The sequence below is a fragment of the Pelodiscus sinensis genome, chromosome 1 (genome assembly GCF_052426305.1).
Source record: "Pelodiscus sinensis isolate ZL-2025 chromosome 1, ASM5242630v1, whole genome shotgun sequence".
Taxonomy (NCBI): domain Eukaryota; kingdom Metazoa; phylum Chordata; order Testudines; family Trionychidae; genus Pelodiscus; species Pelodiscus sinensis.
In genome coordinates, this window is record NC_143052.1 from 202216495 (window position 1) to 202241028 (window position 24534).

The following is a 24534-nucleotide window of genomic DNA, read 5'->3' on the forward strand; positions in this document are numbered from 1 at the left end:
GGCTGGTGTAGACAGGCAGCAAGTTTTTGCGCAAGAGCAGCTGCTTTTGCGCAAGATTGCGCCAGTGTAGACACAGCCTAAGTGTCCACTGAAATTTGTAATTGGTTGTGTGTTTTTTGTTGAGATGTCTTTGCTGCATTTTATTCTTCTAAATTGGGAAAACTAATGGTGCTGTAAATTGTTTACTTTTAACTGTAATTTCCCAGAACATATATTATGTGATAGATCACACTTACTCACCTTTGTTCCCCCAGAGAGTTCTGTTCTAAAGAAAACATTTTACAAAACAGACATAGTTATTATATATTTATATGTTTGTATTTATTTATTTTAAGTTAATACTATTGTTGGTTTTACATTTCGTTTAGATGAAGGAACTCCCAGTTCAGAGTAAATAGCCTTTCCTTTATATTTTGCACTATAACCTTGACAAATACTCTTTAGGGGAAAAATATTGATGTTACTATCTTTCTTTCCTGCTAGCATCATTACTGAGTAAAATGTTTAATGCTAGGAGCTGTTTTTACTAACCATTTTGGCTGCGTCTAGACTGCCATGATTTTGCACAAATACTTTTAACGGAAAAGTTTTTCCGTTAAAAGTATGTGCGCAAGAGAGCGTCTATACTGGCATGTGCCTTTGCGCAAAAGATTTGCTTTTGTGCAAAAGCATCTGTGGCAGTGTAGACGCTCTCTTGCGCGACAAAGCTCCAATGGCCATTTTAGCCATCGGGTTTTCTTGCCCAAGAAATTAACATTGCTGTCTACACTGGTATTCTTGCGCAAGTATTCTCCCCTGAGTGGGAGCGTCAGAGTATTTGCACAAGAAGCACTGATTTTGTACATTACAACGTCCGTGTTCTTGCGCAAATACTCGCGGCCAGTATAGACAGGTAGCGGTTGGTTTTGCGCAAAATCATGCCAGTCTAGGCGCAGCCTTTGAGTGTACACAGATTTCATATGTTTGTTTTTGTTTCATTTTTTGACTACTGTGAGCCTGGAACTTAATATATAATATGTGTATTATTTTTTAAATCAGCCATTACTAACAAATGCTCATGTATCTCCCAGAACAGAAGCACTTGTGTTAAAAGTGCTGATCCTTAATCAGTTTTGAGCATATACATAATTCACATGAAGTGAAGTTGAGGCTGGTGTAGAAGAACCATAGCTTTCTTCACCATTTTTATCTATCTATCTATCTATCTATCTATCTATCTATCTATCTATCTATCTATCTATCTATCTATCTATCTATCTATCTATCTATCTATCTATCTATCTATCTTCACCATTTAAGTTCTGTGGTGCTAGATGAGTTGCTGATGTAGGATTAGGAATGTGGAGGTGCTTTTGTATAAGCTGGTGCAAAAGTACAATATTGAGGGTAGGCAAGGAATGGATCACTAAATCCAGGATTATGTGAGAGCTAATACTGGCGCTAATACTCTCTGCAAATGAGGTTGAGTGGCAGTATCCAGACACTACAGTAATGTCAGTGGAGGTGAGGGTGTACCTTGGCTTCTGACTGAGAGGGTAGATTACATGTGTCCTGATTCCATGCTGGCAATGAACATAAAACGTGAGTAACCAAGCATTATTTTGTTCTGCATTTTGTTAAAAATCTCAGAATCATAGAATTGTAGAATTGGAAGGAATCTTGAGAGGTCATTTAGTTCAGTTCCCTGTACTCATGGCAGAACTAAGTATTATAGGCCATTTGGCATGGATTCTCTTGTCATAATGACAGGAATACATCCTTTTATCTACTCTATTGTTCAAATTGTTAATTTAAAAAAAAAGTATTCTACAGATGTGCTTAAGTTTTTCTCATTTGTGGTATATTACATTACATACATACACAGTTGTCAATTGCACAGAAGGAGACAATAGATTTCTCTTTGGTTAAGCTCTTAAATATTTGGCTACTACAGTTAAAGGGGCTATGTTTCAAATTTGCCTCGTGTACAAAGTGTTGCTAATAGCTGTTGTGTAATACAGTTAGTTTGGGTCATTTTGTGATTACCTTGTATATTGCAACTATAACGGTATGAGGGCATTGTATATTGGCATCTGAAATTTGAGGAAAGCCAAAAAACCCACAAGTCTTAAATGTTAGATGAAGATTTTTGCAACTTATAGTTACTATACAATTTAATTTTTATAAGTTATTTTATGTACTATTTATGAAATTTAGTTTATTCTAAGTGTTGACTGTTCACTAATTATCTATTTAAATGTTATATGTAACATATAATATTATATTAATCGTAGGTGCATTTAAAATAGACTATAACAGAAGTGTTCCTGTTAACATAGTACCTACCAGTGGAGTGGTGGAACCCAAAACATTACAGTTGGTTAAAGTGGATATCTGTACAGATATACCAAGAGTCATTAGGGAAGTGGCAAAGTAAGTGTCAGCATAAAGTTTTCTCATTTTGAATAATTTTTTAATGTCCTGTATTATTTCAAAAATCTCTTCAGGATAGCTATAGTTATCCAAATAATGAATAAGTGGAACCATAATGTGTCAAGAAGTTAGCTTCCCAGACATCATTTGCTGTTCCCCTAGTTGCCCAAGAGTTTGCTTCATTAAATAGTTTTGCTGATGATATTAGCGCCACAGAGCAAAACTGTAGGAATTGTGTGCCTGGCAACACTACAGAACTTTTAAAAACAACACTGACAGTCCATGGATGCATGGCTCTGTAGCCCAACGTTTTTTTGACCCCATCATACTCTTGCACCGTTGGTTCCTGTCTCTGCAAATTGATGCGATGTGTGGAACCTGGTCCTTTCTCTTTTAGTGGAATAATTATAGAGGATGTATTTTAAAAATAATCTTTGCAGGTTTGAGAGACACTAAGGGTTCCATTAGTATTCCCACTTAAAGTGTGTTGAATCTCTGAGATCAGTAGAATCTTTCAAAAAATAAATATTTTTAAATGAAACTACAGTAGCTCTTCCTTTTGTATAGAGTTTTAAAAAAGATTTTTTTTTTAAAGCTAGGACTTTGATTAGCACAAAGAAAGTTAGTTTAATAACGTTTTTTTTCTAATTTCAAGTTGTGGATCTCACCTTCCAGAGTGGACCTGGAGCAAATAGTGCCACATTTATTCAGACAAATGTTATTGTTAACAGGCATGCCATTTCTCCAGTTCTTTGAGCGGTTGTACATCATGTAAAGTCTTGTCTTCAAGAACTTGAAGGATAGGAACAATTAATGATCAGTTCTCTTAGTTCAGGAGTCCAAGAAAAGCACTTTTGAGGAGGCAGCTTTCTGGCCCAAATAAACTAGGTTGTCCTGTTCCTTGGCTTTGAACCAGGATCCTCAGACAAGACCAATCCTGTTAAAGGACATCACTAGCTATGATCCACCTAAGATGGTTCAGTTATTTAAGGATTTAAAATCTTCAGATCCAGCAAAATTGGAGGCTGAGTTTTTCTATTCTCAGCAAGTAGAATGTAAGGCTCCAGGGACATGGTTTTCACCCACCTCCGAACTGCGGGTACTGCTCAACCCCCAACCGCTGCAGTGTTCTGAGTGAGATTCTTCCACAATGATTCTGCTGAAACAATGGACTCAAAGAACACAACTTACAATGGAACTTAATCTCTTTGTTTATTTTTGTGCCAGTGTGATTAGTTTGTTTACTATGAGCCTTTGATTTAGTCAGTTATATCAGAGAATGTAAACTGAAGTGTCAATAAAATTCATGGCTTATTCTTGAATTAATTTTAGATATGTACCTCTCATTTTCTCTATTGCTCTTTCCAACAGAGTGGAGCTGCAGGGTCGTGGTATCACAAATGTAACGATAGAAGCTCATATAGTTGAACAGGTTCTTGAATTATTAGGTATACCTTATGGAAACACACTAGAATGTATTCATTTTGGATCTGTCTATTTTGGAACTTCAAATACTGAAAAAGTGATTTTGTACAATAAAAGCCCAGAGACCATGAAGTGGGTGGCAGTGCTAGAGGACGATGCTGTTGGAGGAGAGATGGTAAGGAAAAAATTGTAATATATAATTTCAGCGCAAAGATGTTTTTGATGACTGCTTTTTCTTCTCAGTTTTTTTTTGATGTCCCTTACCTTGCTCTTCTTTTGGTCAGTACAGTTGCTGAAAGATTTGTCCAATAGCAGGACTATCAAGTAACATTTTCATACCAACAAGAAATTGTCAACTTTAAAAAAAAAGAAAGTCAATTAATTTCATATCTCCCCACTAATTTCTGTGGCTTTTACAGTAGAAATTGAGAGAGAGATTATAGTGTTGTGTTTTCCTCCTACTTAAGCATTTTGTGCTTCTGTTTCTTGTTGCTGTGTGAAAAATCCACAAAAAAGGGGAAATTGACAGACTTATAAGTATATTTCACATTTTGGTGTTTTTACAGGGAACACAACTTCAGAAGAGTACTGATGCTATTTTACAAGAAGTGAACTTCATAAATAGAACCAAAGAGCTAGATGTTTCAACTTTAATCTCCTGTATTCCCAACCAAGGAACCTTGCTACCTTATCAGAAAATTCTGATTACGCTGTGCTTTAGTCCAAAGTTAGTATACTGTTCAACCTTAAGAAGCTGATACAATAAAAGATGTAATTAATATAAGTGCAGGCAAATCTATTTGCAGCTGTGTTACATATCTTAAATTTACCCTGATGTCTCAAATTATTTCCTCTCAATGTGCACAGATTAATGCTAGTTTACTGCTTATGGACAGTTTAAAATGAAATTATTAACCGTATTTCTTATATACAGAGTTGAAAATACATTAGTTAAAAGAACACATTTGTGTTTGATAAATAAAGATGTATACATTTTTCCCAGACTAAATTTACAAATTTCCTTTAGTTCATTCTTCAAAGTAATCACAGAACAACTAAGACAAGAAGGTTTGATTTACTGTTCAATTTTTAAAAAATGCTTCTAGCTGGCTAAAAATTTTGGTGACAGAGGCTTTCAATGTCCTCCCTCCATTTTTCATCCAGGTAATCTCTTGAATTAGAGTAGTTTCTCACCTTCAAGTTTGTAGTGCTTGCTGTATTCCCCATTGAAAATGCAGCACACTACAGCAACTGATGATTTGGTGTATGCATGCCAGCGTGTATGCATATGTTCTATAGTAACTTGTCATCCTGACACTATTGACAATACTAGAAAAAAAAAACCCTTCCTACCTGTGAAGTAGTTAATTATTTGCTCAGATTTACCTCCTCAACCAGAAAGTTGGATAACTTTTTTGTTTGTTTTTCTGGGCAACAAAAAGGGAATTATTCTGCAGAGGAACTGATTCCCTCTTCCCCTGATTGAATATGGAAAAATGGATGTGAGACTCCCACTGTTTCAAGTTTGGTAACTTCCTTTAAGTTGAATGTCACTAGAGTAATGTCAACTTGGTAATTTGAAAGAACAGAACCATCACTGCAGGCTGTGTGTAGTGCAGCTACCGGGCTTCTTTGCCTACATGTCATTATAGTTTATTTGTGAGACATTAAGCTGCAGACTGCTATATGTGAGTAGTTCCATCCTTTTTAGTACAGTGTTCAACTTTTGTCTGAATTGTAAAAGGAATATTGGAGAAATCAAATGAACTGATGATTAATTGATTAGTAATTGTATATATGGTATTTAAAGATTGTGAATTTTACAGGCAGTTTAAAAGAGATGTTGGACTTAATGAATTTCCACCTAGACAAGATTATGCACTGTTTTTGAGATTTGAGGCTTTAGGGAGTAAAGATGGCTTTCTGCGGGCTCTGAATAGTGACAACATACTCATCAAAGGTATGTTATCAGAAATATATAGTTTTCATATGGAAGATTTTGAAGTTTTAATTTTTCCACATCTTTAAATTAGTAATTTTAAAGGGGACTTATATGTTTGTTATGGAGAACTTCACATGTAAATTAAGAGAATTGGTGCTGAATGCCACAAATAGTGAGGAAAAGGGCAGAGCTGACTTTATGGTTTCTAATTAGTGGGGAGGAGAGGAAAGGGATGATACATGTAAAATCATTTATGTCACGAATGTACCTTTTGTTTGCAAGTATTTAGTATTTAATTGTAGCTTTGATTAATTTAAAAATAGGCTTGCAAATCACTAATGGTTATGGTTAGGTTAAAATGATTGTGCTTTTCCATATGGATATCAATTAATCCCAATTTTAATAAACCAAGAGGGTTTTAAATTATGTGTTAGCCTATATAAATAAACGTGCATTTTGCATTAAGTTTGTGGTAAATCATATTAACAATCTGAAACATGTATTAGAACAGAATTTTATTTTACACTTTTTTTGTGGATTGTAAGTGTCTAAAATTGTTTCATGTCTTTTTTTAATTCATTATTGTATTTTATGCGCGTTTCTGACTCTCTTGTGCAGAGACTTATCCTCATCATGTGGAGTTGGCTTTGACAGGCTCAGGGCTTCCTGTCATGTTAACTTTCAGTCCAGGACCAATTGTTAATTTTATGGACTGTTTCATGGGTGAACACACAGAGATTATATGCACACTCAGAAATGAATCAGAGTCACTTCCAATAATATTCAGCTTCCACAAGACAGCACATTTTAATATTTGTCCTGAAAAGGGGAAAGTTAAAGAAAAATGTACAAAGGTAATGTAAATGTTCATATTTCTCCCTGTAAATAGATACTTTGATTGGAATGATGAGGACACCATAATGTTCTATAGTGGATCATTGTAAGACTTTAAATTGTTTTGTTTGCACATTTTAAGTGGTGAATATTATAGCCACTTAAGGAGAAGTTCCAAATGTCCTTTTGCGTGAGCCAATATTGTCAATATAGAACCATCATTCTCCAAAAAGCAACAAATACTACAGGTTGTGCTTCCCTTAACTGGGAGTCCCTGGTCTGGCAGTATCAGAGGTCTGGTATGGACTACAGATATTCCTGGATCACAGAGCCCAGGAACAGGGAAATCTGGCAGTGGGGCAGGAACACTGTAAGGGACACAGGTGGCTCAGCCGGGAGCCCAGAATATATATATATATATATATATATATATATATATATATATATATATATATATATATATATATATATATATATATATGGGGGGGGGGGGGGATGGAGGAAGACACACTGCAGCAGGGGCTGAATGGGAATGAAGAGAGATGGGGGAAGGCATGCAGTGCCATGTAGGGATGGGAGGTGGTTGAGTGGGGCCACAGAGAAAGACATAGGCAGATGGGCCTGGGGGTTCACGGCCACATGGGCATGGGGAGAATGGGTTTCTGAGTGGGGGTGGAGGGACACATGTACCTAACTGAACTGGAAAGACTAGGGGGTCAGCCAGAGTCTGCATGGGGGAAGTCCGCTAACAATCTCTCCGCCAAAAAAAACCTTCTTCCATACTTTTCTCATTTATATCAACAACCTTCCAAGTTCACATCCAATCTCCTTTCCACTAATTTTTCCCTTTCCCTCCGCACCTCCGTTACCGTTGACTCCTACCAAGGTTTGCACTGTTTCTAGGTGGGTGTGGGAAATAAGGTTTTGCATTGTGCAGGTTGGACCTCCCTGGTCTGGCACCCTTGGGACCTGAGCTGTCCTGGACCAGGGAGTTTGTCGGACCAGGGGAGATACGTGCTCCCCTGCTGGCTGCCCCACTCCCTGGCTCCTCTCCTGGGGTTCCCTGCCTTTCTGCTGGCCCGGCATGGCTCCCCATCCTGCTACCCACCCACTATCCCGGGGTTCCCAGATGGGGCCACATAGCTGCTGCTGGTCCTGCTGCCAGCAAGAGTTCCCCAGCTGGGGCCTCCTGACCTCCCTGCCCCACTACTAGGGCTGGCCCGCTGCTGCTGGGGATTCCAGCCTCTAGCCTTCACCAGCCCCTTTTCAGTCGGGGGCTCCCCAGCAGAGGCTGCCCAATAACCCCAGCCCTGCTGCCACCAGAGGTTTCCCAGGTTTCCTGGTCAGGGCATCCTGGCCATTGACAGTCCTGCTGCAGCTGGGGGTTCCCTGGCCACGTGGACCCTCTAATGTTGGGGGTTCCCCAGCAAGGCGGGAGTTCCCGGGCTGCTGATGCTTGGCATTCTCCAGCTGGAGCTGGGGCTCCCTGGACACTCCCTGGCCCTGTTGATGCTGGGAGTTCCCCAGATGCTGCCTGGCCCAGCTGGGGTGGCTCCTCAGCCTCTGCGTTACTCTGGGGCTTTTTGGTTCGGCAACATCCCTGGTCTAGCAAGACCAGGGATGTTGCCGTAATAGAGGGTCCTGGATTTGGGAGGTGGAACCTGTAGTCTAAGTGAATTATTACTCAGGTTCCTTAATACGCATATGAACACAGAACACTATTTGTCAAAAAACATTTTCTAAATCTTGTTTGTTTGTATTGTTAGACATATTTGCTGACTGGTATTTTCAAATAAATGATCAAAAATAATTGAAACTTGTGTTATTATATTGTGTTATTTTGATAGCTAAAATATGCGGAATTTGAAAATATTATGTGCACCATTTTAGTTTTTGGTGCAGAATTCCCCTAGGAGAATATATTCGTCTAGAGCAGTATTTCTCATTGTGGGCTGCAGACCCAGATTAAGAAATCTACAAGCAGGCTCACGTTGCTTTGCTCACATGAAGGGTCCATAGCCATGGAAACTCGTGGCTCCCATTAGCTCCAGTTTGCCGTTTCTAGCCAAGGAGAGCTGCGGGAAGTGGAGGCCAGGGCCACACTGCTTCCTATGGTTCCTCTTGGCTGGAAATGGTGAACCAGAGCTAATCGGAGCCGAGGGGCTCCATGGCTATGGACTCTTCAGGTAAACAAAGCAGCATGGGCCCATTAGAGGCTTTCCAAAGTGGGCTGCAGCCCACTATGAGGAACACTGATCTACAAACTTAAGGTTATTAAATATATGCCTAGTAGTTCTATATTTTTGAATTTGCTAAATTACATGTAATTTTTAGCATTTTTTATATTACATGTAATGTTTAGCAATTTTGAGCAAGTAGTACCTTTACAATACATTTGAATCTGTATGAGGTAACTAATTTATAATAAAAAAAAACTTTATTATATCTCTCTGGTTGCTTTATTTCTAGTAAAAATGTTTCATAGAAATGTTCATTTTTTTTCAGGATGTGATGTTTTCATTTGCTCCGCGTCAAGTAGGAACCTTTAAAGTGAAGCAAGTTGTAGACATTTTTGGTTCAGTGCCAGAGGAAGATAACTTAGAGTCTTTGAAGATCAAACCATTTCATCAAATACATTTAAGTTTTACTGGTGTATGCAAACCTAAACCCAAGAAAATTATGTTTAAAATCAACCCTGGTATGTTACTAAGCAAAAAATTCTGAATTTTCATTTTTAGAAATATACTTCTTAACAGTCTTAGTTATGAAGTCAGTTCATATTTTCGCCATTGTTAAAAAAAAATTCTTGAAAGCTAAAAATGTTAAAATATATCCGTGGTAGTATTTTTCTAATTTTTACATGATTTATCTAATCAGGATTTAACGTTGTGGTTCTTTATATGATCCTGAGGATTTGCAATCTTATGCTTTACATTAAGAATTATTTTGCAGTACTTTTATATTTAATCATCTTGAAGAAGTCTGATAATTTGTAATGTACCTGTTAATACCCTCCACCTAAGACTTGAGAAAACATTTAGGAGCCTAACTCCCACTGAATTAGGTGCCTTAAAAATCTTTGAGAATCTGCACCACAGTACTTATTTTACCAGAATAAATACATGGAGATGGTTATTTACTAAAAGGAGCACCGTTAGATTGAAAGTTTTATGTTTATGTATAAAATATGCATATCTGTGGTGAACTGAACTTTGGATTATTGAAACTCAGATTGATTTAGAAATTAGTGTAGGCAAGGCCACAAGGTTGACCTCCAATTTCTGTTCAAAGTTTTGGGTTTTGTCTACCAAGTATTCCTCTACTTCACGTCTTTTTCTAGGGCTCGTCAAGACTACGCTGAAGTTTTGAAATAGGATATGCAAATTCCATGGGAATTTGCATATCTTCTTCCGATCTCACTTTTGAAAGTGGAGCTTTTGAAAATGAAAGTAGTCGGGACACGTTTTTTTTTGGCAACCCTCCCCCTTTTGAAAAGCCACGTAAACCTCATTTTTTGAGGAAGAGTGGCTTTTTGAAAAAGGGGGGGAGGTTTCCAAAAAAACATGTCCCAACTACTTTCACTTTCAAAAACTCCGCTTTTGAAAGTGAGATTGGAAGAAGATATGCAAATTCCTGCAGAATTTGCATATCCTCTTTCGAAACTTCAGCATAGTCTAGACATAGCCTTATTAGTGTTGCTGCTTGACTCTCTGTATAAATGGGTAAGGAGAGGAAGGGGACTGAGCGCTCAGTAGCTGCCTCCTGCCCAATTGAAGATATAGCTGACTGATGTAATAGAGAAAGGCAACCTCCCTTCTCCCCAAACCTCCCCGACATGGAGGGGAGGTGAAGACAGAGAATAGATTGATACACAATTAAGAGTTGTATCCCTGGGATAAAATGAAGTGCTGCCCTCAGGCATGCTGTACTTTCTGGACACATCAGAGTGGGAGTAACCTGCCCTCCCTTTCAGCCCACAAGAAAGTGCAGGATAATCTGGGGATGTGAAGAGGCCACAGGTCAGGGTAATCAATTATAATTTGCCAAGGTCCAGATTTCTTGGTCAAGGTATAATCAAGGTCTAGATTCTATAGAAAATACAAAATTAGTAACTAAGCATGATAATAAGTTATTAAAGAGATTTTGTAGTCTGTTCAAAATGGTTTGGTAATGGGCTATGTCTTGGTAGTTCCACAATGTCAGAGTAGGAAGACCTGGCCAACTGTAGCACTGGCCACAGTGGGAGTATGAAGCTGAAGTTAGGTAGATGGAAAGGCTGATGATTTAAAAGGGTCTGTTAGTTGGCCAGAGTAATTTTTTCTAGGCATTTTAGGCAGGAGTGGATTCATGGTTAGATAGGTAAACCCAGTGTGCTTGTGATTTGCGGGATTTGTTTTATTCTGTGGGATAGTTCAATAATTATTGTAAAGCCATACACTTTACTGATTGTTTTAAATTTATGTAAATTGAAAAGTGAAAGGTGATGAAAGAAAAGATGTGGGCTATAGATGTTTGTTTAAATGGTTATTTATTTTAGATGTGGTTTGATGGTTCTAATGTACTTTGTGTATGTGAGTAAACACATTCATTTATTTCATGTGCAGGGAACTTGCTTTGCTGCTCATGTCAGCTCCTGTTTCTTTCTTCCTTCCTTCCCTAACCCTCAGGTTTCTGGACAATCATATAGCATAGTAGCACTGACTTCCTACTGTAAGAAATCAGTGCTTTTTGCAGAAATACTATGCTGCTCCCGTTTGGGCAAAAGTCCCTTTTGCGCAAAAGGGCCAGTGTAGACAGCTGAGATTTGTTTTGCGCAAAAGAGCCCCGATCGGGAAAATCGTGATCGGGGCTTTTTTTGCACAAAAGTGCGTCTAGATTGGCCATGGACGCTTTTCTGCAAAAAGTGCTTTTGCGGAAAAGCGTCCGTGCCAATCTAGACGCTCTTTTCCGCAAATGCTTTTAACGGAAAGCTTTTCCATTAAAAGCATTTCCGGAAAATCATGCCAGTCTAGACGTAGCCTTGTTGTTATGTGTGGAAACATATATATCGAGGTCCATCTGACATCAGTGCTGCATTTTGGTTTTTGTTAATCAGATACTACAGAAGGAAATCATTAGCCCAAAATATATGCAACCTAAATATAGAAGAGTGATGAAACATGAGAGAGAGAGAGAGAGAGAAAGTATTAGGAATTAAGTACTATGAGGAACTGTTGTAAAGAGTGATTCAGGCCACAATTCAGCAAAACATTTTAAGCACATGTGTAGTTTCACGGACTTTAATGAGTCTATTCAAGTGCTTAAGTTTAAGTGGTTTACTGAATCAAATGACTTGTTCATGCTACACAGGGAAGTTTATACCAGGAGCAGGAACTGAATTCAAGTCTGATGAGTTTTAATCCCTTTACCACAATACCATCATTTCTTCTCTTGAATGAGGATAATGTACTTTTGTAAAACAGGTGTGAAAAGTCAGAACTCTTATTTTTAGATGTGATTTTTATTGTAATAACATATGAAATATATATATTTTTCTGAATTAAAATATTACTTTGTACTTCTCATTGGAAAATGATAGCTTAATTGCATATAACATATTTTATTTAAATCCTAAGGCATAACACCAATGATTACCAATGCAACTGGACAGCTGGTAGCTGATGAGATTGGACGATTTACTGATTTTGCACCAGTAGCAATGCTTCGATCAGCTCAAACACAGATGCATACTCACCAGAAAAATAGGGACTGCATGAGTGATGCACTTATAGCCTTTCCTAATGATCGCTCAGCCAGCATTAGGCCTGGTGAACGACATAAAAAATATAGGTAATGTTTAAATAAAAAACAGTATTAACAATTCTATTACTTGTTTCAAAAGTAGATCAAGATCAGTAACTTATAATATTTTAGTATATTTTCAGAGTTTAGACAGAAGATTGTTTTTACTTATAGCTTTCTTCTGAGTTGCTTCTTATTGGAAACTGCAGGTGCAACTATGAATTCTTGCATTTTGTTGTTGTCTTTATAAAGTCAAATACTGATAATTACCAGTAACATAATGGGGATTTGCAATAAAATATTTTTGTGACAAAATCAGTAATATTTTCAAAAACCCTAAATAATGAATGTACATAATGAAGTTTTATTTCTCTCTAAATATGTAGGACTATTTTTACGAAAGCTGACCGATATAATTATGTGGATCCAGATTTTGCCTATACTGACTATGAAGAACTGGAAAAGCAAGCAAATAAGCAATACTACATAGATTTTATTAGAAATTTAAGACAGCGTCGCTTACAAAAAGAAGCTACTAGGTAAAATTTTATTTAACAAATGAAAAATACCTAAGGCCTTGAAGCAGCAAATACAGATTCTTAACTTCAGTGGGAGTACTCATGAACTTAAATTTAAGCACTTGCATAAGTGTTTGCAATGTTGGGGCTTTAGTTTTTAATGCATTCCAAAAATTTTACTGTGGTGGTGGTGTTTTATATACTTAGGGTTGCTTTACTGGTCAAAGCTTGTGGGCAGAGGCATAACGAGAACAAGTGGTTGAAAGCCAAAGCTAAACAAATACAGAGTAGAATTAATGTGCGTTCTTTTAACAGAGAGGGTAATCATCTATTGGAATAAAGGCTTCTTTTTTACCTTGAAATTTAAAAGATCTGGGCTTGATGCAGGAATCACATGGTAAAATTCTATTCACTGTGTTATGCAAGTGGTCAGAATAGATCTGGGTGCGCAGTAATTTTTGCAGGGAATCCACTCCATGAATTTTGTAAGTTGCCAGGGGCCAGCTCTGGGCTCAGAGAGAGAGATAGCTGGCTGCTGGAGAAATCTTAGAAACAGTGCACTGCCCCTTAAGAAAGGCAGTCATCTTGGTCACTCACCATACTTCAGACTAGAGTAGCTCCGTTGTGTGTGTCCCTCTCCCCAAATGCTATTCTACAGAGATGGCGTACAGATGTAGGAGGATACCCTTAACTTCAGCACTCCCTCCTATGCATCTAATAGGTAGGTCCTAGGAGAAGTTGGGCTGCAGGATAGAGCAAGGTGGAAAGGGGGAAGGGACAAATGAACACACGCTGCTGATACGCTCTGTTAATCAGCTGAGCGGGCCAGATAGAAATGCTGGGTGGGTGGGATCCAGCCCACCTCTAGATTAGATGAACACAATGGTTCCTTCCGGCATTAAAATCTGTAAAATTACCTCACTAGAATTATCTATATTTTAAATTATAGTTTTCTGCAGGGAAATGAGGGAAAACCAGAGTGGACATTCCTGATTCTTTTTTAAAATTTACTCTTTACTCCTCTTCTACATACCCACAAAAAGGAAAAGTCAGGGACATTTTTTTATTTAGTTCTTTAAAGTTCTCTTTTCCCTTTCCGATTGCTTTAAGAAATCACAAAAATGCATGTGGACACAATTGCAAGTGTGGGTTTATTAATCTGTATCTAAATATTGCAAATGTGTTATAATAGCATTGGGAAAGTTTTATCTATCTTTGTAGAGTAATCTGATCAGACATACAAAAATCTCAGATTTAACTTCTAGTTAAATCTTTACCACAGTTTTTAAAAAAAATTGAAAATAAGGTTTACAATGTGAAAAGTCCAAGTACTAGTGATTATTTTCTATAACAAATACTGTAGTTATTATAGGCAGCAAATGATGCCTATAATTAAGGTTTCCTGACATTCCTATTACAGTAGAAAGCCCCTTTCCACTTACAACTTTGCCAAATTTTAACCATCTGGGTTGAAAATTTGTATGAGAGATCTGCTTCAGGCTATTTTATTTTATTGAAAGTTTTCAGCTAAAATGGTTCACTTGCTTCGATGAATAAGGCTAGGGAAAAATAAGTTCCACCCTCGTTAAAAAAATCTTTTAACTGTTTCTCTAAGACACTACTGCCTCTGTGGCTATGTCTAGATTGCAGGAATTTGTTGACAGAGGCAATGCAAATGAAGTGCTCATTAGCATTTCTCACACTGTCATTTGCATAGACTCTTCCGATCCCTTTTGTGGAAGAGGATTTTGTGCAAAAAAAGCAGTGTAGACGGGGCCATTCTGTGCAAAATCCCTTATGCCTCAAAAAAGGAGGTATACAGGATCTTGTGCAAAAGGGGTTTTTTTTTTGATGACCCCATTTACACTGCTTTTTTGTGTGCAAAAACCTCTTCCTCAAAAAGGATTGGAAGAAACTATGTAAATGACAGCATGAGAAATGCTACTGAGCACTTTATTTGCATTGTCTCTGCCAACAAATTCCTGCAGTCTAGACTCAGCCTCTGTTTTGGAGAAAGAGCTTGATGTTTGACGGCTATTATACCATGTCATCCTTTTGCTTCCCCTATAAAAATTGTTTCAAAATTGACCAGGGTTTAAGCCTCTGAAAAAAATCTCAGTGCACACATGTTTAGCTGAGACTTGCAATTAAATTCTCTGAATATTCCATTTGGACTGATTGTGCTCCAGTTCTGGGTGCCATAAGCTGAACAAGTGTTTCTGTGCAATTGCGACTGTAGTTGCTCATGCTAGCAGCCAGGGGCTGCTGCGGCATCAGTCACCTGAACAGAGAGCAGGGAAAACAACAAATAGTCTGGTAGCACCTTAAACACTAACAAAACATGTAGATGGTATCATGAGCTTTTGTGGGCACAACTCACTTCTTCAGATGACAGGACAGATGACAGAAGTGGGTTGTGCCCATGAAAGCTCATGATACCATCTACATGTTTTGTTAGGCTTTAAGATGCTACTAGACTATTTGTTGTTTTTTAAGATTTTCCTGTTACAAGACTAACTTGGCTACCCCTCTGAAGCTTGAGAGCAGGGAGACTGTTTCCCCTTTGCTCTTAAAGCTCCCACTGCTGTGATCTAGGACCTGAACTGTCTGAAGAGCAGTGAGGAGTTGGGGGACAGAACAGCAGGAGAGGCTGTAGTAATCCAACGATGGTGAGAATCCACGGGGGCAAGTTGCAAAACGGAAGACAGGAAGTGATGAGAGGGGACAGGAGGTGGTGGGGAACAAATGGATCAGCAACAGAGGTCAGGATGTGGTAGAAGAAGGTGTGGGGAGAATAGGCAGAGAGTGGGACTGGTTTAAGATAGGGAAGGTTGGATGGAGGAAGAGGCAGGGAGCAGGTGGGATTGAACAAAGGCAAGTGGGGGTAGTGAAGAAGGATTGTCGAGTATGTGGGCAGCTTGCATAAGAACAGAGGAAGAAGGAGATAGGAACCAGCGAGAGATGTTGGATAGGAGCAGGGGGCAAGTACTGGGATGGTGGGGAATATGGGGAATATATAGAAGAAGAGGGGGGCAGAAGCTAGGGTTGGTGTAGGTGCAAAGAAAAAGAGAGAGTGTGGGTTAGGAGTCATAGGTGAATAAGAACAGAATGGGAAATGTGTTTAGAACTGAGGGGTGAGCATAAAGGAGCAGAGGGGGATAAAGGCTTATGGGGGATGGTATGGAAGGGTCTATAACTAGTAGTACATACTCCCCTACAGTACCTGGAAATGAATACATGATTTTCTACATTCTTCATCTGTTGGCAACTAACTGTGAAACCCTCTGGCAAAGTGTGTCTCTCATCCCCTATGATGGCTCAGCTCCATAGAGGATAACTGGTTACTACTGGTGCCAGATACTTTGTTAACTTAAAAAATAGAGACGAGTAAGTCCTATGGCACTTCAGTGATTAACCACAATATATAGAATCTTGAGATTTTGTGGTCAAAACCCACTTCACCAGATGGATTGGAGTGGAAATAACAGAAATCAAGATCTATCTATCTGTCTATCTGTCTTTCTGTTATTCCCAAGGGAAGGATCTGACACCTTTGGGACATAGGACGGATAAGGGAGGCCCAGAATGTAGGGAGGTTGGGGGGTTCCTCCAGTGGCACAGTGGATGAGGTACCCACCACCAGAGGTCAAGGGTTCAAGCACCGCCCATACAATATATATATAATTTAATATTATTTTATATATATAATATAATGTGTGTATAGCTGACAACTGTAGCACTCCTGTTAATGAGGCTAATTAAGTGGACTGGATGTGCCCCATACATAGCTTTTGATGTGGAAATGCAGATGTTAAAGGCAGGATTTCAACATCAAAAGCTATCTATGGGACACATCCATTTCACTAAATTAATCTCATTAATGTTTCAAAGGCAATCAGTAAAAAGTTAGAAAATGCAGAAGTTTGCTTCTGCAATCTTATTTCAGTCCCTCTATGTGTATATGGTGTAATACAGTATTTATTTATAGAATCACCTACAGTTTTTAGCACAAGGCTAAATCAGTGCATATGATCGATGGTGCTCTGAAAATTAGTGTTGTGTAATGGATCAGCTCTTGCCTGTAAGACCTCATCTCATTTGCTGTAGAAGTTAGTGTCTATTGAATGGGTGGGGAATTGCAGGAAGAGAAAGGATGGTCTCTTGGTTAAAGCTGAATGCTATCTGGAGAACTGGATTCTATCTAGAGTTTCTATGTGATGCTGGGAAAGTCACTTAAGCCAAAATATTCACAGTTGGTCATCAGTTATAGTCATGTTTTCTGGATATTCACTGTAAGACACCTGTGGCCAGATTTGAAGGAATTCTGAGTTCTTGTGACTGCAAGTGAAGTTGATTACAGCTATACTTTGAACATATGAAGTGCAGTGTAAATGCTAAGTACTGGAAAAATTAGGCCCTAGGGGGCCGAATTAACAGACACTACATAAGTTGGACATTTTCTAAGTTTCTAACTTTGCACCCTTAACATTCTTGGAGTTTGAATGCAATTTAACTTAAATTTTGCAATAGTATCAAAAACCTCACAATCCAGGTTAGGCTCCATTGTTCTAGGTACTGTACTGTACAATCCAATAGTAAATGATCGGCTGTGCCTCAAAGACACTACAGTAGAATTGCTCAAAGCTTTTGATACAATTGAAGAATTTTTCTGTAAAGAAATATGCTATTCCTAAGAACTACTTGAAATATTTTAAAATCTTAATTAATTTTTCATATGCATAACATGGGACATTTGTTAAGTTTTCGGAAATTTGGACTTTAACCTTTTGATTTTTCTAAAGGCAATATAACAGTCTTAACAATCCTGTGAACATAGGCCTAAAACCAGCTTCAGGGCTCAGGTCACCAAAGATCACAATCTCAGATTTATACAAGGAGAAACAGAAACTAGAAATAACTCCTTTAAAGGCGGACTGTCTGCTAAGTAGTCGAAAGCTAGCAGCACTTGAATCTAAATCCTTAAACAATGAGGTAAGTTGGGTATTTTTACATATTATGAAATATACATTTTAAATAAAAGAATAATATAACATTGAGAGTAACTGAGAGAGCATTTTCTCTGGCTTTCCATAGGTTTGTGATGGGCTTAATGCTGTGCCATCTTATCCACAAGAGAAGGAAGATTGTAGTATAACTTTGACACCAAAACAGCTTTATCAGATACTCATTGGTAAGATATTACTGAGGTTACAGCATTTTATTTTGCTAGCATTAAAGTATTTAATAATAGTAGTTTAATCGACACATTATAATTATTTGTGTTAAATATTATGTGCTTTATATTCATGTCAGTGCTTGGCAGTGTAGAGGTGCAGAACATTTAGATTTGGAAGAACTGATGTATATCTCCCTTTGTAAACTCGTGTGGACTAGTCGTGGGGTGCGATCACCCCCCTACCGAGTGGGCAAGGGGGCTCAGCGAACCCCCTCGTCCTCTAACCCAGCCGGGATCCTTGTCGTGTGTCCTGTAAGATGGGTGTGATCACCCCCTCCCTGCGGGGCAGGAGAGGGGGGTTCAGCAGACCCTGTGTCTATACCCCGCCTTAGTGGAGGGGGAGGAGGCTTGCACGCCGAGTCTTGCCCCTCAGAGAGGCGATACCCTGGCTGGCCCTGCCATCTGGCCGCCGCAGTTCGCACGTCAGTGTGCGTTCTGGTTCTGAAAGAGGTCGGGTGCTCAAGGGGGGTTGGGAGGGGAACCCAGGACCACCCTCTCTCTGGGTCCCAGCCTGGGGCCCTAAGTGCAGGAGCTCGCTGTCGCCCCTGCACGGCAGATGGGGGGTATTTCCTCTCGTAACACGTCTGCGCACGGTTGCCAGAAGGCCCCCGCCCCGGGTTGCTTCCTCCCGGCCCCCGGAGCACCCCTGCCATTCCCCAACGCCTACCGGGATTCTGGGGTCCGGGTCCGGGGTTGTTCCGCAGGGGTCCTGTCGGTCCTTCTGTTCCTGTGGATCTTGTCCCGGCAGGGTCGCTCTCTCTGCGGGCCGCGAGGTTTGTCCTGGTCATCCTCCGATCTGGGACTGACTGACCGACCTCCGGCCATGGGGGCTGTCCCAGGAGTCCCTGGGATGGGGATGGGCCGCCTGCTGGTCTTGGGCACGCACCCGGTCCGTCCTGAGCCCCAGTCTGTCTCTACCTCCCTGGGAGGAGGCTGCCCCCCTCCTCTCTGCCAACGGGCCTTTTTAAAATGGCCCGCCAGGCCGGCTGCGATCCAGAGGCCCCACCCCTCCGGTGACGTGGCGGCTTTCCCAGCCACGTCCCGGCTGTCATTCCCCACAACGGCCCCTCCTTGACCTCTCCCGGAGGAGGGGCCGGTGGCCTCCTGCTGGCGCAGGCGCAGCGGCAGGTTCCGTCCCCGCCACCATCCTCCGGCGGCCCCGCAGCGCGGGGGGGGTTCTTCCCGTGGTCCCGCTCATCTCCCAGCGGCCTTGGCCGCTCAGTGTGTGGGCCGTTCGTGGCACGTCACACTAGCTATAGTAAGTCATACTACAAGTGTGATATACATATGTCAATGGATGAGGGCCATTCATTCTCTGAAGCTTCCCCATGATATGTGAAGAAACATTAATATCAATAGGAGTACCCTGTCAGTAGTTGTCCTCCTAGGAGAGGATTCTGGGAAGGAAACATATATAGTGATATTAGAATAGAGAAGGATGACTTAAAATCTTTTTTTAGATCAAATTTCAGGATGGTGTGGTGTGACAAGGAAGAGACTTGTTACCATAAATATTTGTTTGATTGCACTGTAAATATGTACAGGCCATACAATGTAATTTTCCTGAACTTATAATACAGACTCATTGATATTTTTTGTTTAAAAAAACCCTATGGCTTGACGCTGGAACAATTCAATTTGTGTCTGCATATTTAAGTGCGAAGGGAAAGGTAGTCTTTGGGTGTTCAAACTTCCTTTGTGAGGGTATGTCTACACTACCACCCTAGTTCGAACTAGGGTGATTAATGTAGTCATGCGAACTTGCAAATGAAGCCCGGGATTTGAATTTCCCGGGCTTCATTTGCATGTTGCCGGGCGCTGCTATTTTTAAATGTCCGCTAGTGCGGACTCCGTGCCTGCGGCTACATGCGGCACGAACTAGATAGTTTGGAATAGGAAGCCTAATCCAAACTATCTAGTTCGTGCCGCATGTAGCCGCAGGCACGAAGTCCGCACTAGCGGACATTTAAAAATGGCGGCGCCCGGTAACATGCAAATGAAGCCCGGGAAATTCAAATCCCGGGCTTCATTTGCAAGTTCGCATGACTACATTAATCACCCTAGTTCGAACTAGGGTGATAGTGTAGAGATACCCTGACTGTGTGACTTGCATTATCCCCATCTGCTGCCCCTAGGGTTTTATTGTTGTATATAGATAGCCTCAACACAATTTTGATTAGGGGTTTTCATTGAAGCCTCCTGCTACCTAAAGGTTAATCTTCAGCCACTGAATCTACTCAAAGAAGCCTTCTATCATGGAATTCCAGCTACATGACTAACTTAAGAGGTCTGGTATTGCATAGCTTTAGTGGCAAACTAATGGAACTTAGCAAGTAAAATGCATTCTGGCAGTTTATTCCATGTAACAAAAGGAAAGCTATACCTTGCACTTGCTTAAGATCTAACCACCTGAGATACGAGGAAATCATGAATACTGGGTGGCTAGTAGTTAGAGGGAAAATTTCAGGTTTTATTCAGATTTATCATACATTTGAAAAACAGAAAATAGATCTTGTCAAATAAACTTGATATTACTTTTATGAAATTATAAGTTTGTTGATAAAGGTTACTTTGTAAACTTCTATGAGACATTTGACTTAGTACCACATGATTGGTAAAGTTTGTAGAAGACATGAAGTTTTGGTGGAATGGTAAATGATGAAAAGAGCAGGTCACTTACAGAGAATGATCTGGATTGCTTGTTAAACTGGCACAAATTACATGCGGTGACACTAAGCACATCTGTATTCACATCCCACAATCTACTGTAATAATCTGTATATAAAATACCTATTGTGAGGTATCAATTGAAAACTAATGACTCAATGGTCATTAAAGTCTTGTATGATGCATATGGTGGGGATTAAGAGTTATGGATACATTCTAGAATTATGATAAAAACGAGTTTAAATCAGGAATGTCAAGTGTTATTAAATGGGTCTGCCTTAGATAAAGGAATACATATTTGATTGTCTGACCAATCTTCAAAGAGAAAGAACATCAGTTTTTATATATGAGGTAAATAAAACTACTAATCTAACAAGTGAGGGAAGAGAGACTATGGAGCTTCCTTCACCAACAGACTTCATGTTGTCTTTCTCACAGCTTGAGTACATTTTACGTTGAGGAGTAAGGATCAGAAAAATCCTTTTAAAAATATACATGTCCCCATCTATAAAAAGTCAAATGTCAAACCAATCTGATAGCTTTCTTTGATAGAATAACGAGTTTTGAGGATAAGGGGAGAAGCGATGGACATGGTATACCTAGACTTTAATAAGGCATTTGATATGGTCTCGCATGACCACCTTATCAATAAACTAGGCAAATACAACTTACATAGGGCTATTATTAGGTGAGTTCATAACTGGCTGGATAACTATTCTCAGAGAGTAGTTATTAACGGTTCACAGTCATGCTGGAAGGGCATACATAACAAGTGGGATTCCAGAGGGGTCTTTTTTGGGACCAGTACTATACAATATCTTCATCAATGATTTAGATGATGGCATAGAAAGTATTCTTATTAAGTTTGCAAATGATACCAAGCTAGGAGGGGTTGCAAGTGCTTCAGAAGATACGGTCATAATTCAAAATGATCTGAACAAACTGGAGAAATGGTCTGAGGTAAATAGAATGAAGTTTAATAAGGACAAATGCAAAGTGCTCCACTTAGGAAGGAACAATCGGTTTCACACATACAGAATGGGAAGTGACAGTCTAGGAAGGAGTACTGCAGAAAGGGATCTAGGGGTCACAGTGGACCAAAAGCTAAATTTGAGTCAACAGTGTGACGCTGTTGCAAAAACAAACATGATTCTGGGCTGCATTAACAGGAGTGTTGCAAGCAAGACACAAGAAGTCATTCTTCCACTCTACTCTGCACTGATTAGGCCTCAGTTGGAGTATTGTGTCCAGTTCTGGACATCACATTTCAAGAAAGATGTGGAAAAATTGGAGACTGTTCAGAGAAGAGCAACAAAAATGATCGAAGGTCTAGAAAACATGACCTATGAGGCAAGGCTAAAGGAATTGGGCTTGTTTAGTTTGGAAAAGAGAAGACTGAGGGTGGACATTATATTGGTTTTCAGGTATCTAAAAGGCTGTCCAAGGAGGAGGGAGAAAAATTGTTCTCCTTGGCCTCTGAGAATAAGACAAGAAGCAAGGGGCTTAAATTGCAGCCAGGAAGGTTTAGATTGGACATTAGGAAAAACTTCCTAACTGTCAGGGTGGTTAAACACTGGAATAAATTGCCTAGGGGGATTGTGGCATCTCCATCATCAGAGATATTTAAGAACAAGTTAGACATCTATTAGGGATAACATAAGACTGTGCTTGGTCCTGCCATGAGAACAGGAGACTGGACTTGATGATCTCTTGAGGTCTCTTCCAATTCTAGTATTCTATGAGTCTATATACTGGCCTAGAAAGACAGGGCATCTAAATCTCAGGTGAGAAACAATTTAAATAATCTGATTGCATACAATATTAGGCTACGTCTACACTGGCATGATTTTCCGAAAATGCTTTTAATGGAAAAGTTTTCCGTTAAAAGCATTTTTGGAAAAGCACGTCTAGATTGGCAGGATGCTCTTCCGCAAAAGCACTTTTTGCGGAAAAGCATCTGTGGCCAATATAGACGCGTTTTTCCGCAAAAAAGCCCCGATCGCCATTTTTCGCGATCGGGGCTTTTTTGCAGAAAACAGTACTGTGCTGTCTATACTGGCCCTTTTGCGCAAAAGTCTTTCAGAAAAAGACTCTTGCCCAAACGGGAGCAGCATAGTATTTCTGGAAAAGCACTGACGATCTTACATGAGATTGTCAGTGCTTTTCTGGAAATTCAAGCGGCCAGTGTAGACAGCTGACAAGTTTTTCTGCAAAAACAGATGATTTTGCGGAAAAACTTGCCAGTCTAGACACAGCCTTAGAGTATTATAAGAGTGTATAGAGTGAGGTCTCTTTTGAAAGCTAATGACACACTAGTGATTACTATCATTCATTGCCAAATATGTTAACAGTGTATAAAGAAATATGGGAATGTGATGTTATTATGCTTTAATGTCTGTGGCCAGACAGGAGGAAACAAGTCTTTCCCAGAAAATAAATAAAAACTGCTTTCTGTGTCTCCTATGTAAATTAAGCATGGTGGAATCAAAATAGTGGAAGCCTCATTCCCATACAAGGAGATGGGAAGCCCACTGGAAGGGAAGGATAGCACGAAGTCATTCTGCCACTTGAAGCAAGTTCATTAAATATTGGAAGGTTATTAGCAAAGACAGAAACTATCTTTGACATCTATCACTAGATAGACACAAAGGAACAGAGCTCTTGCAAGTTGAGAAAGATGGTTCCTGTTTTTGTACTATAAGCCAACCCTGCTGTGTTGAAATGGAAAGGTATAATTATCCCACTTAAGTTAATAAGCTATGATATTCCTTTTATTTCTTTAGAGGAACAAATGAACTTTATTATTGCTCTGAAGCCTCTAACAGAGGCTGAACATTACGGAGCACACAGGTTTTGGAAAATTCAGGACCAGGAATATATTGGGGTTACCTATCAAGTAGTGACCAACACTGGTGAAAACTAGAATGGGGCTGTAGGGCTGTAGATAGGCAGCTGGAATCAGAGCTGCTGAAATAGGTATACAGGAACTCAGGATATGACCTGCACACTTGTAGGCTGGTTGTGACCATCCTAAGTTGGAAGCTGCTACAGCAAAGCAGTGTGAGGCACTCAGGGTTACAGAGCAAGTGGTGACACAACATCTTTTCTGGATTACAGCCCCAAATGCAATTACACTTGCATCTTAATGGAACCAAATACAAGATCATAGATTGAGTACAAATATTACTTCTGTTTTTTGTAGGATTGGGGTATTGTTTCTTCAAAAGCAGTGACTCTGAAAAGGACTTAGCAGTCATGGTGGATAATTAAGAGAACAAAGCTCCCAGTGAAAAGCTATAACTAAAAAGGCTAATGTGAATCTTGCTATGTATAAAAAAGAATATTGAGTAGCGATCAGGAGGTAGTACTGTATACAGCACTGGTGAAACAATTACCGTATCGATACCATTTCTGGTATCCACACTTTCAAAAGGATGTTGAAAAATTAGATAAGGTTTAGACAAAAGCCACGTGTTAAGAAGTTAAATCTGTTTAGTTTATCAAAGAGATGGTTCAGAAATGACAGAGAGAAAATAGATTTGGTGCTAGACGGCTCTTTAACTTAGCAAAGGCATAACAAGATCTAGTGTCTGGAATCTGGCACACATTTTTAACAACAAAGATCGAATAAAACTTATAAAGTGATGGATTCTCCATTACATAAAGAGCTGAAATCAAGATTGATGTGTTTCTGACATATATGTTCTAGTTCAATCTAA

The 24534-nt window shown here is 39.6% G+C and overlaps 1 protein-coding gene across 1 annotated transcript in view; it reads left to right on the forward strand.

The window, feature by feature from the left end:
• The window catches only part of CFAP47 (cilia and flagella associated protein 47), a 651639-nt gene that overhangs the window by 23111 nt on the left and 603994 nt on the right, over nucleotides 1-24534 (forward strand). Inside the window, exons 4-13 of the mRNA XM_075913261.2 lie at nucleotides 2274-2412; nucleotides 3784-4012; nucleotides 4404-4564; nucleotides 5664-5797; nucleotides 6398-6633; nucleotides 9119-9311; nucleotides 12229-12442; nucleotides 12781-12933; nucleotides 17715-17904; nucleotides 18007-18103. Coding sequence (XP_075769376.2) covers nucleotides 2274-2412; nucleotides 3784-4012; nucleotides 4404-4564; nucleotides 5664-5797; nucleotides 6398-6633; nucleotides 9119-9311; nucleotides 12229-12442; nucleotides 12781-12933; nucleotides 17715-17904; nucleotides 18007-18103 — 1746 coding nt within the window. The remainder of the gene's footprint in view (nucleotides 1-2273; nucleotides 2413-3783; nucleotides 4013-4403; nucleotides 4565-5663; nucleotides 5798-6397; nucleotides 6634-9118; nucleotides 9312-12228; nucleotides 12443-12780; nucleotides 12934-17714; nucleotides 17905-18006; nucleotides 18104-24534) is intronic.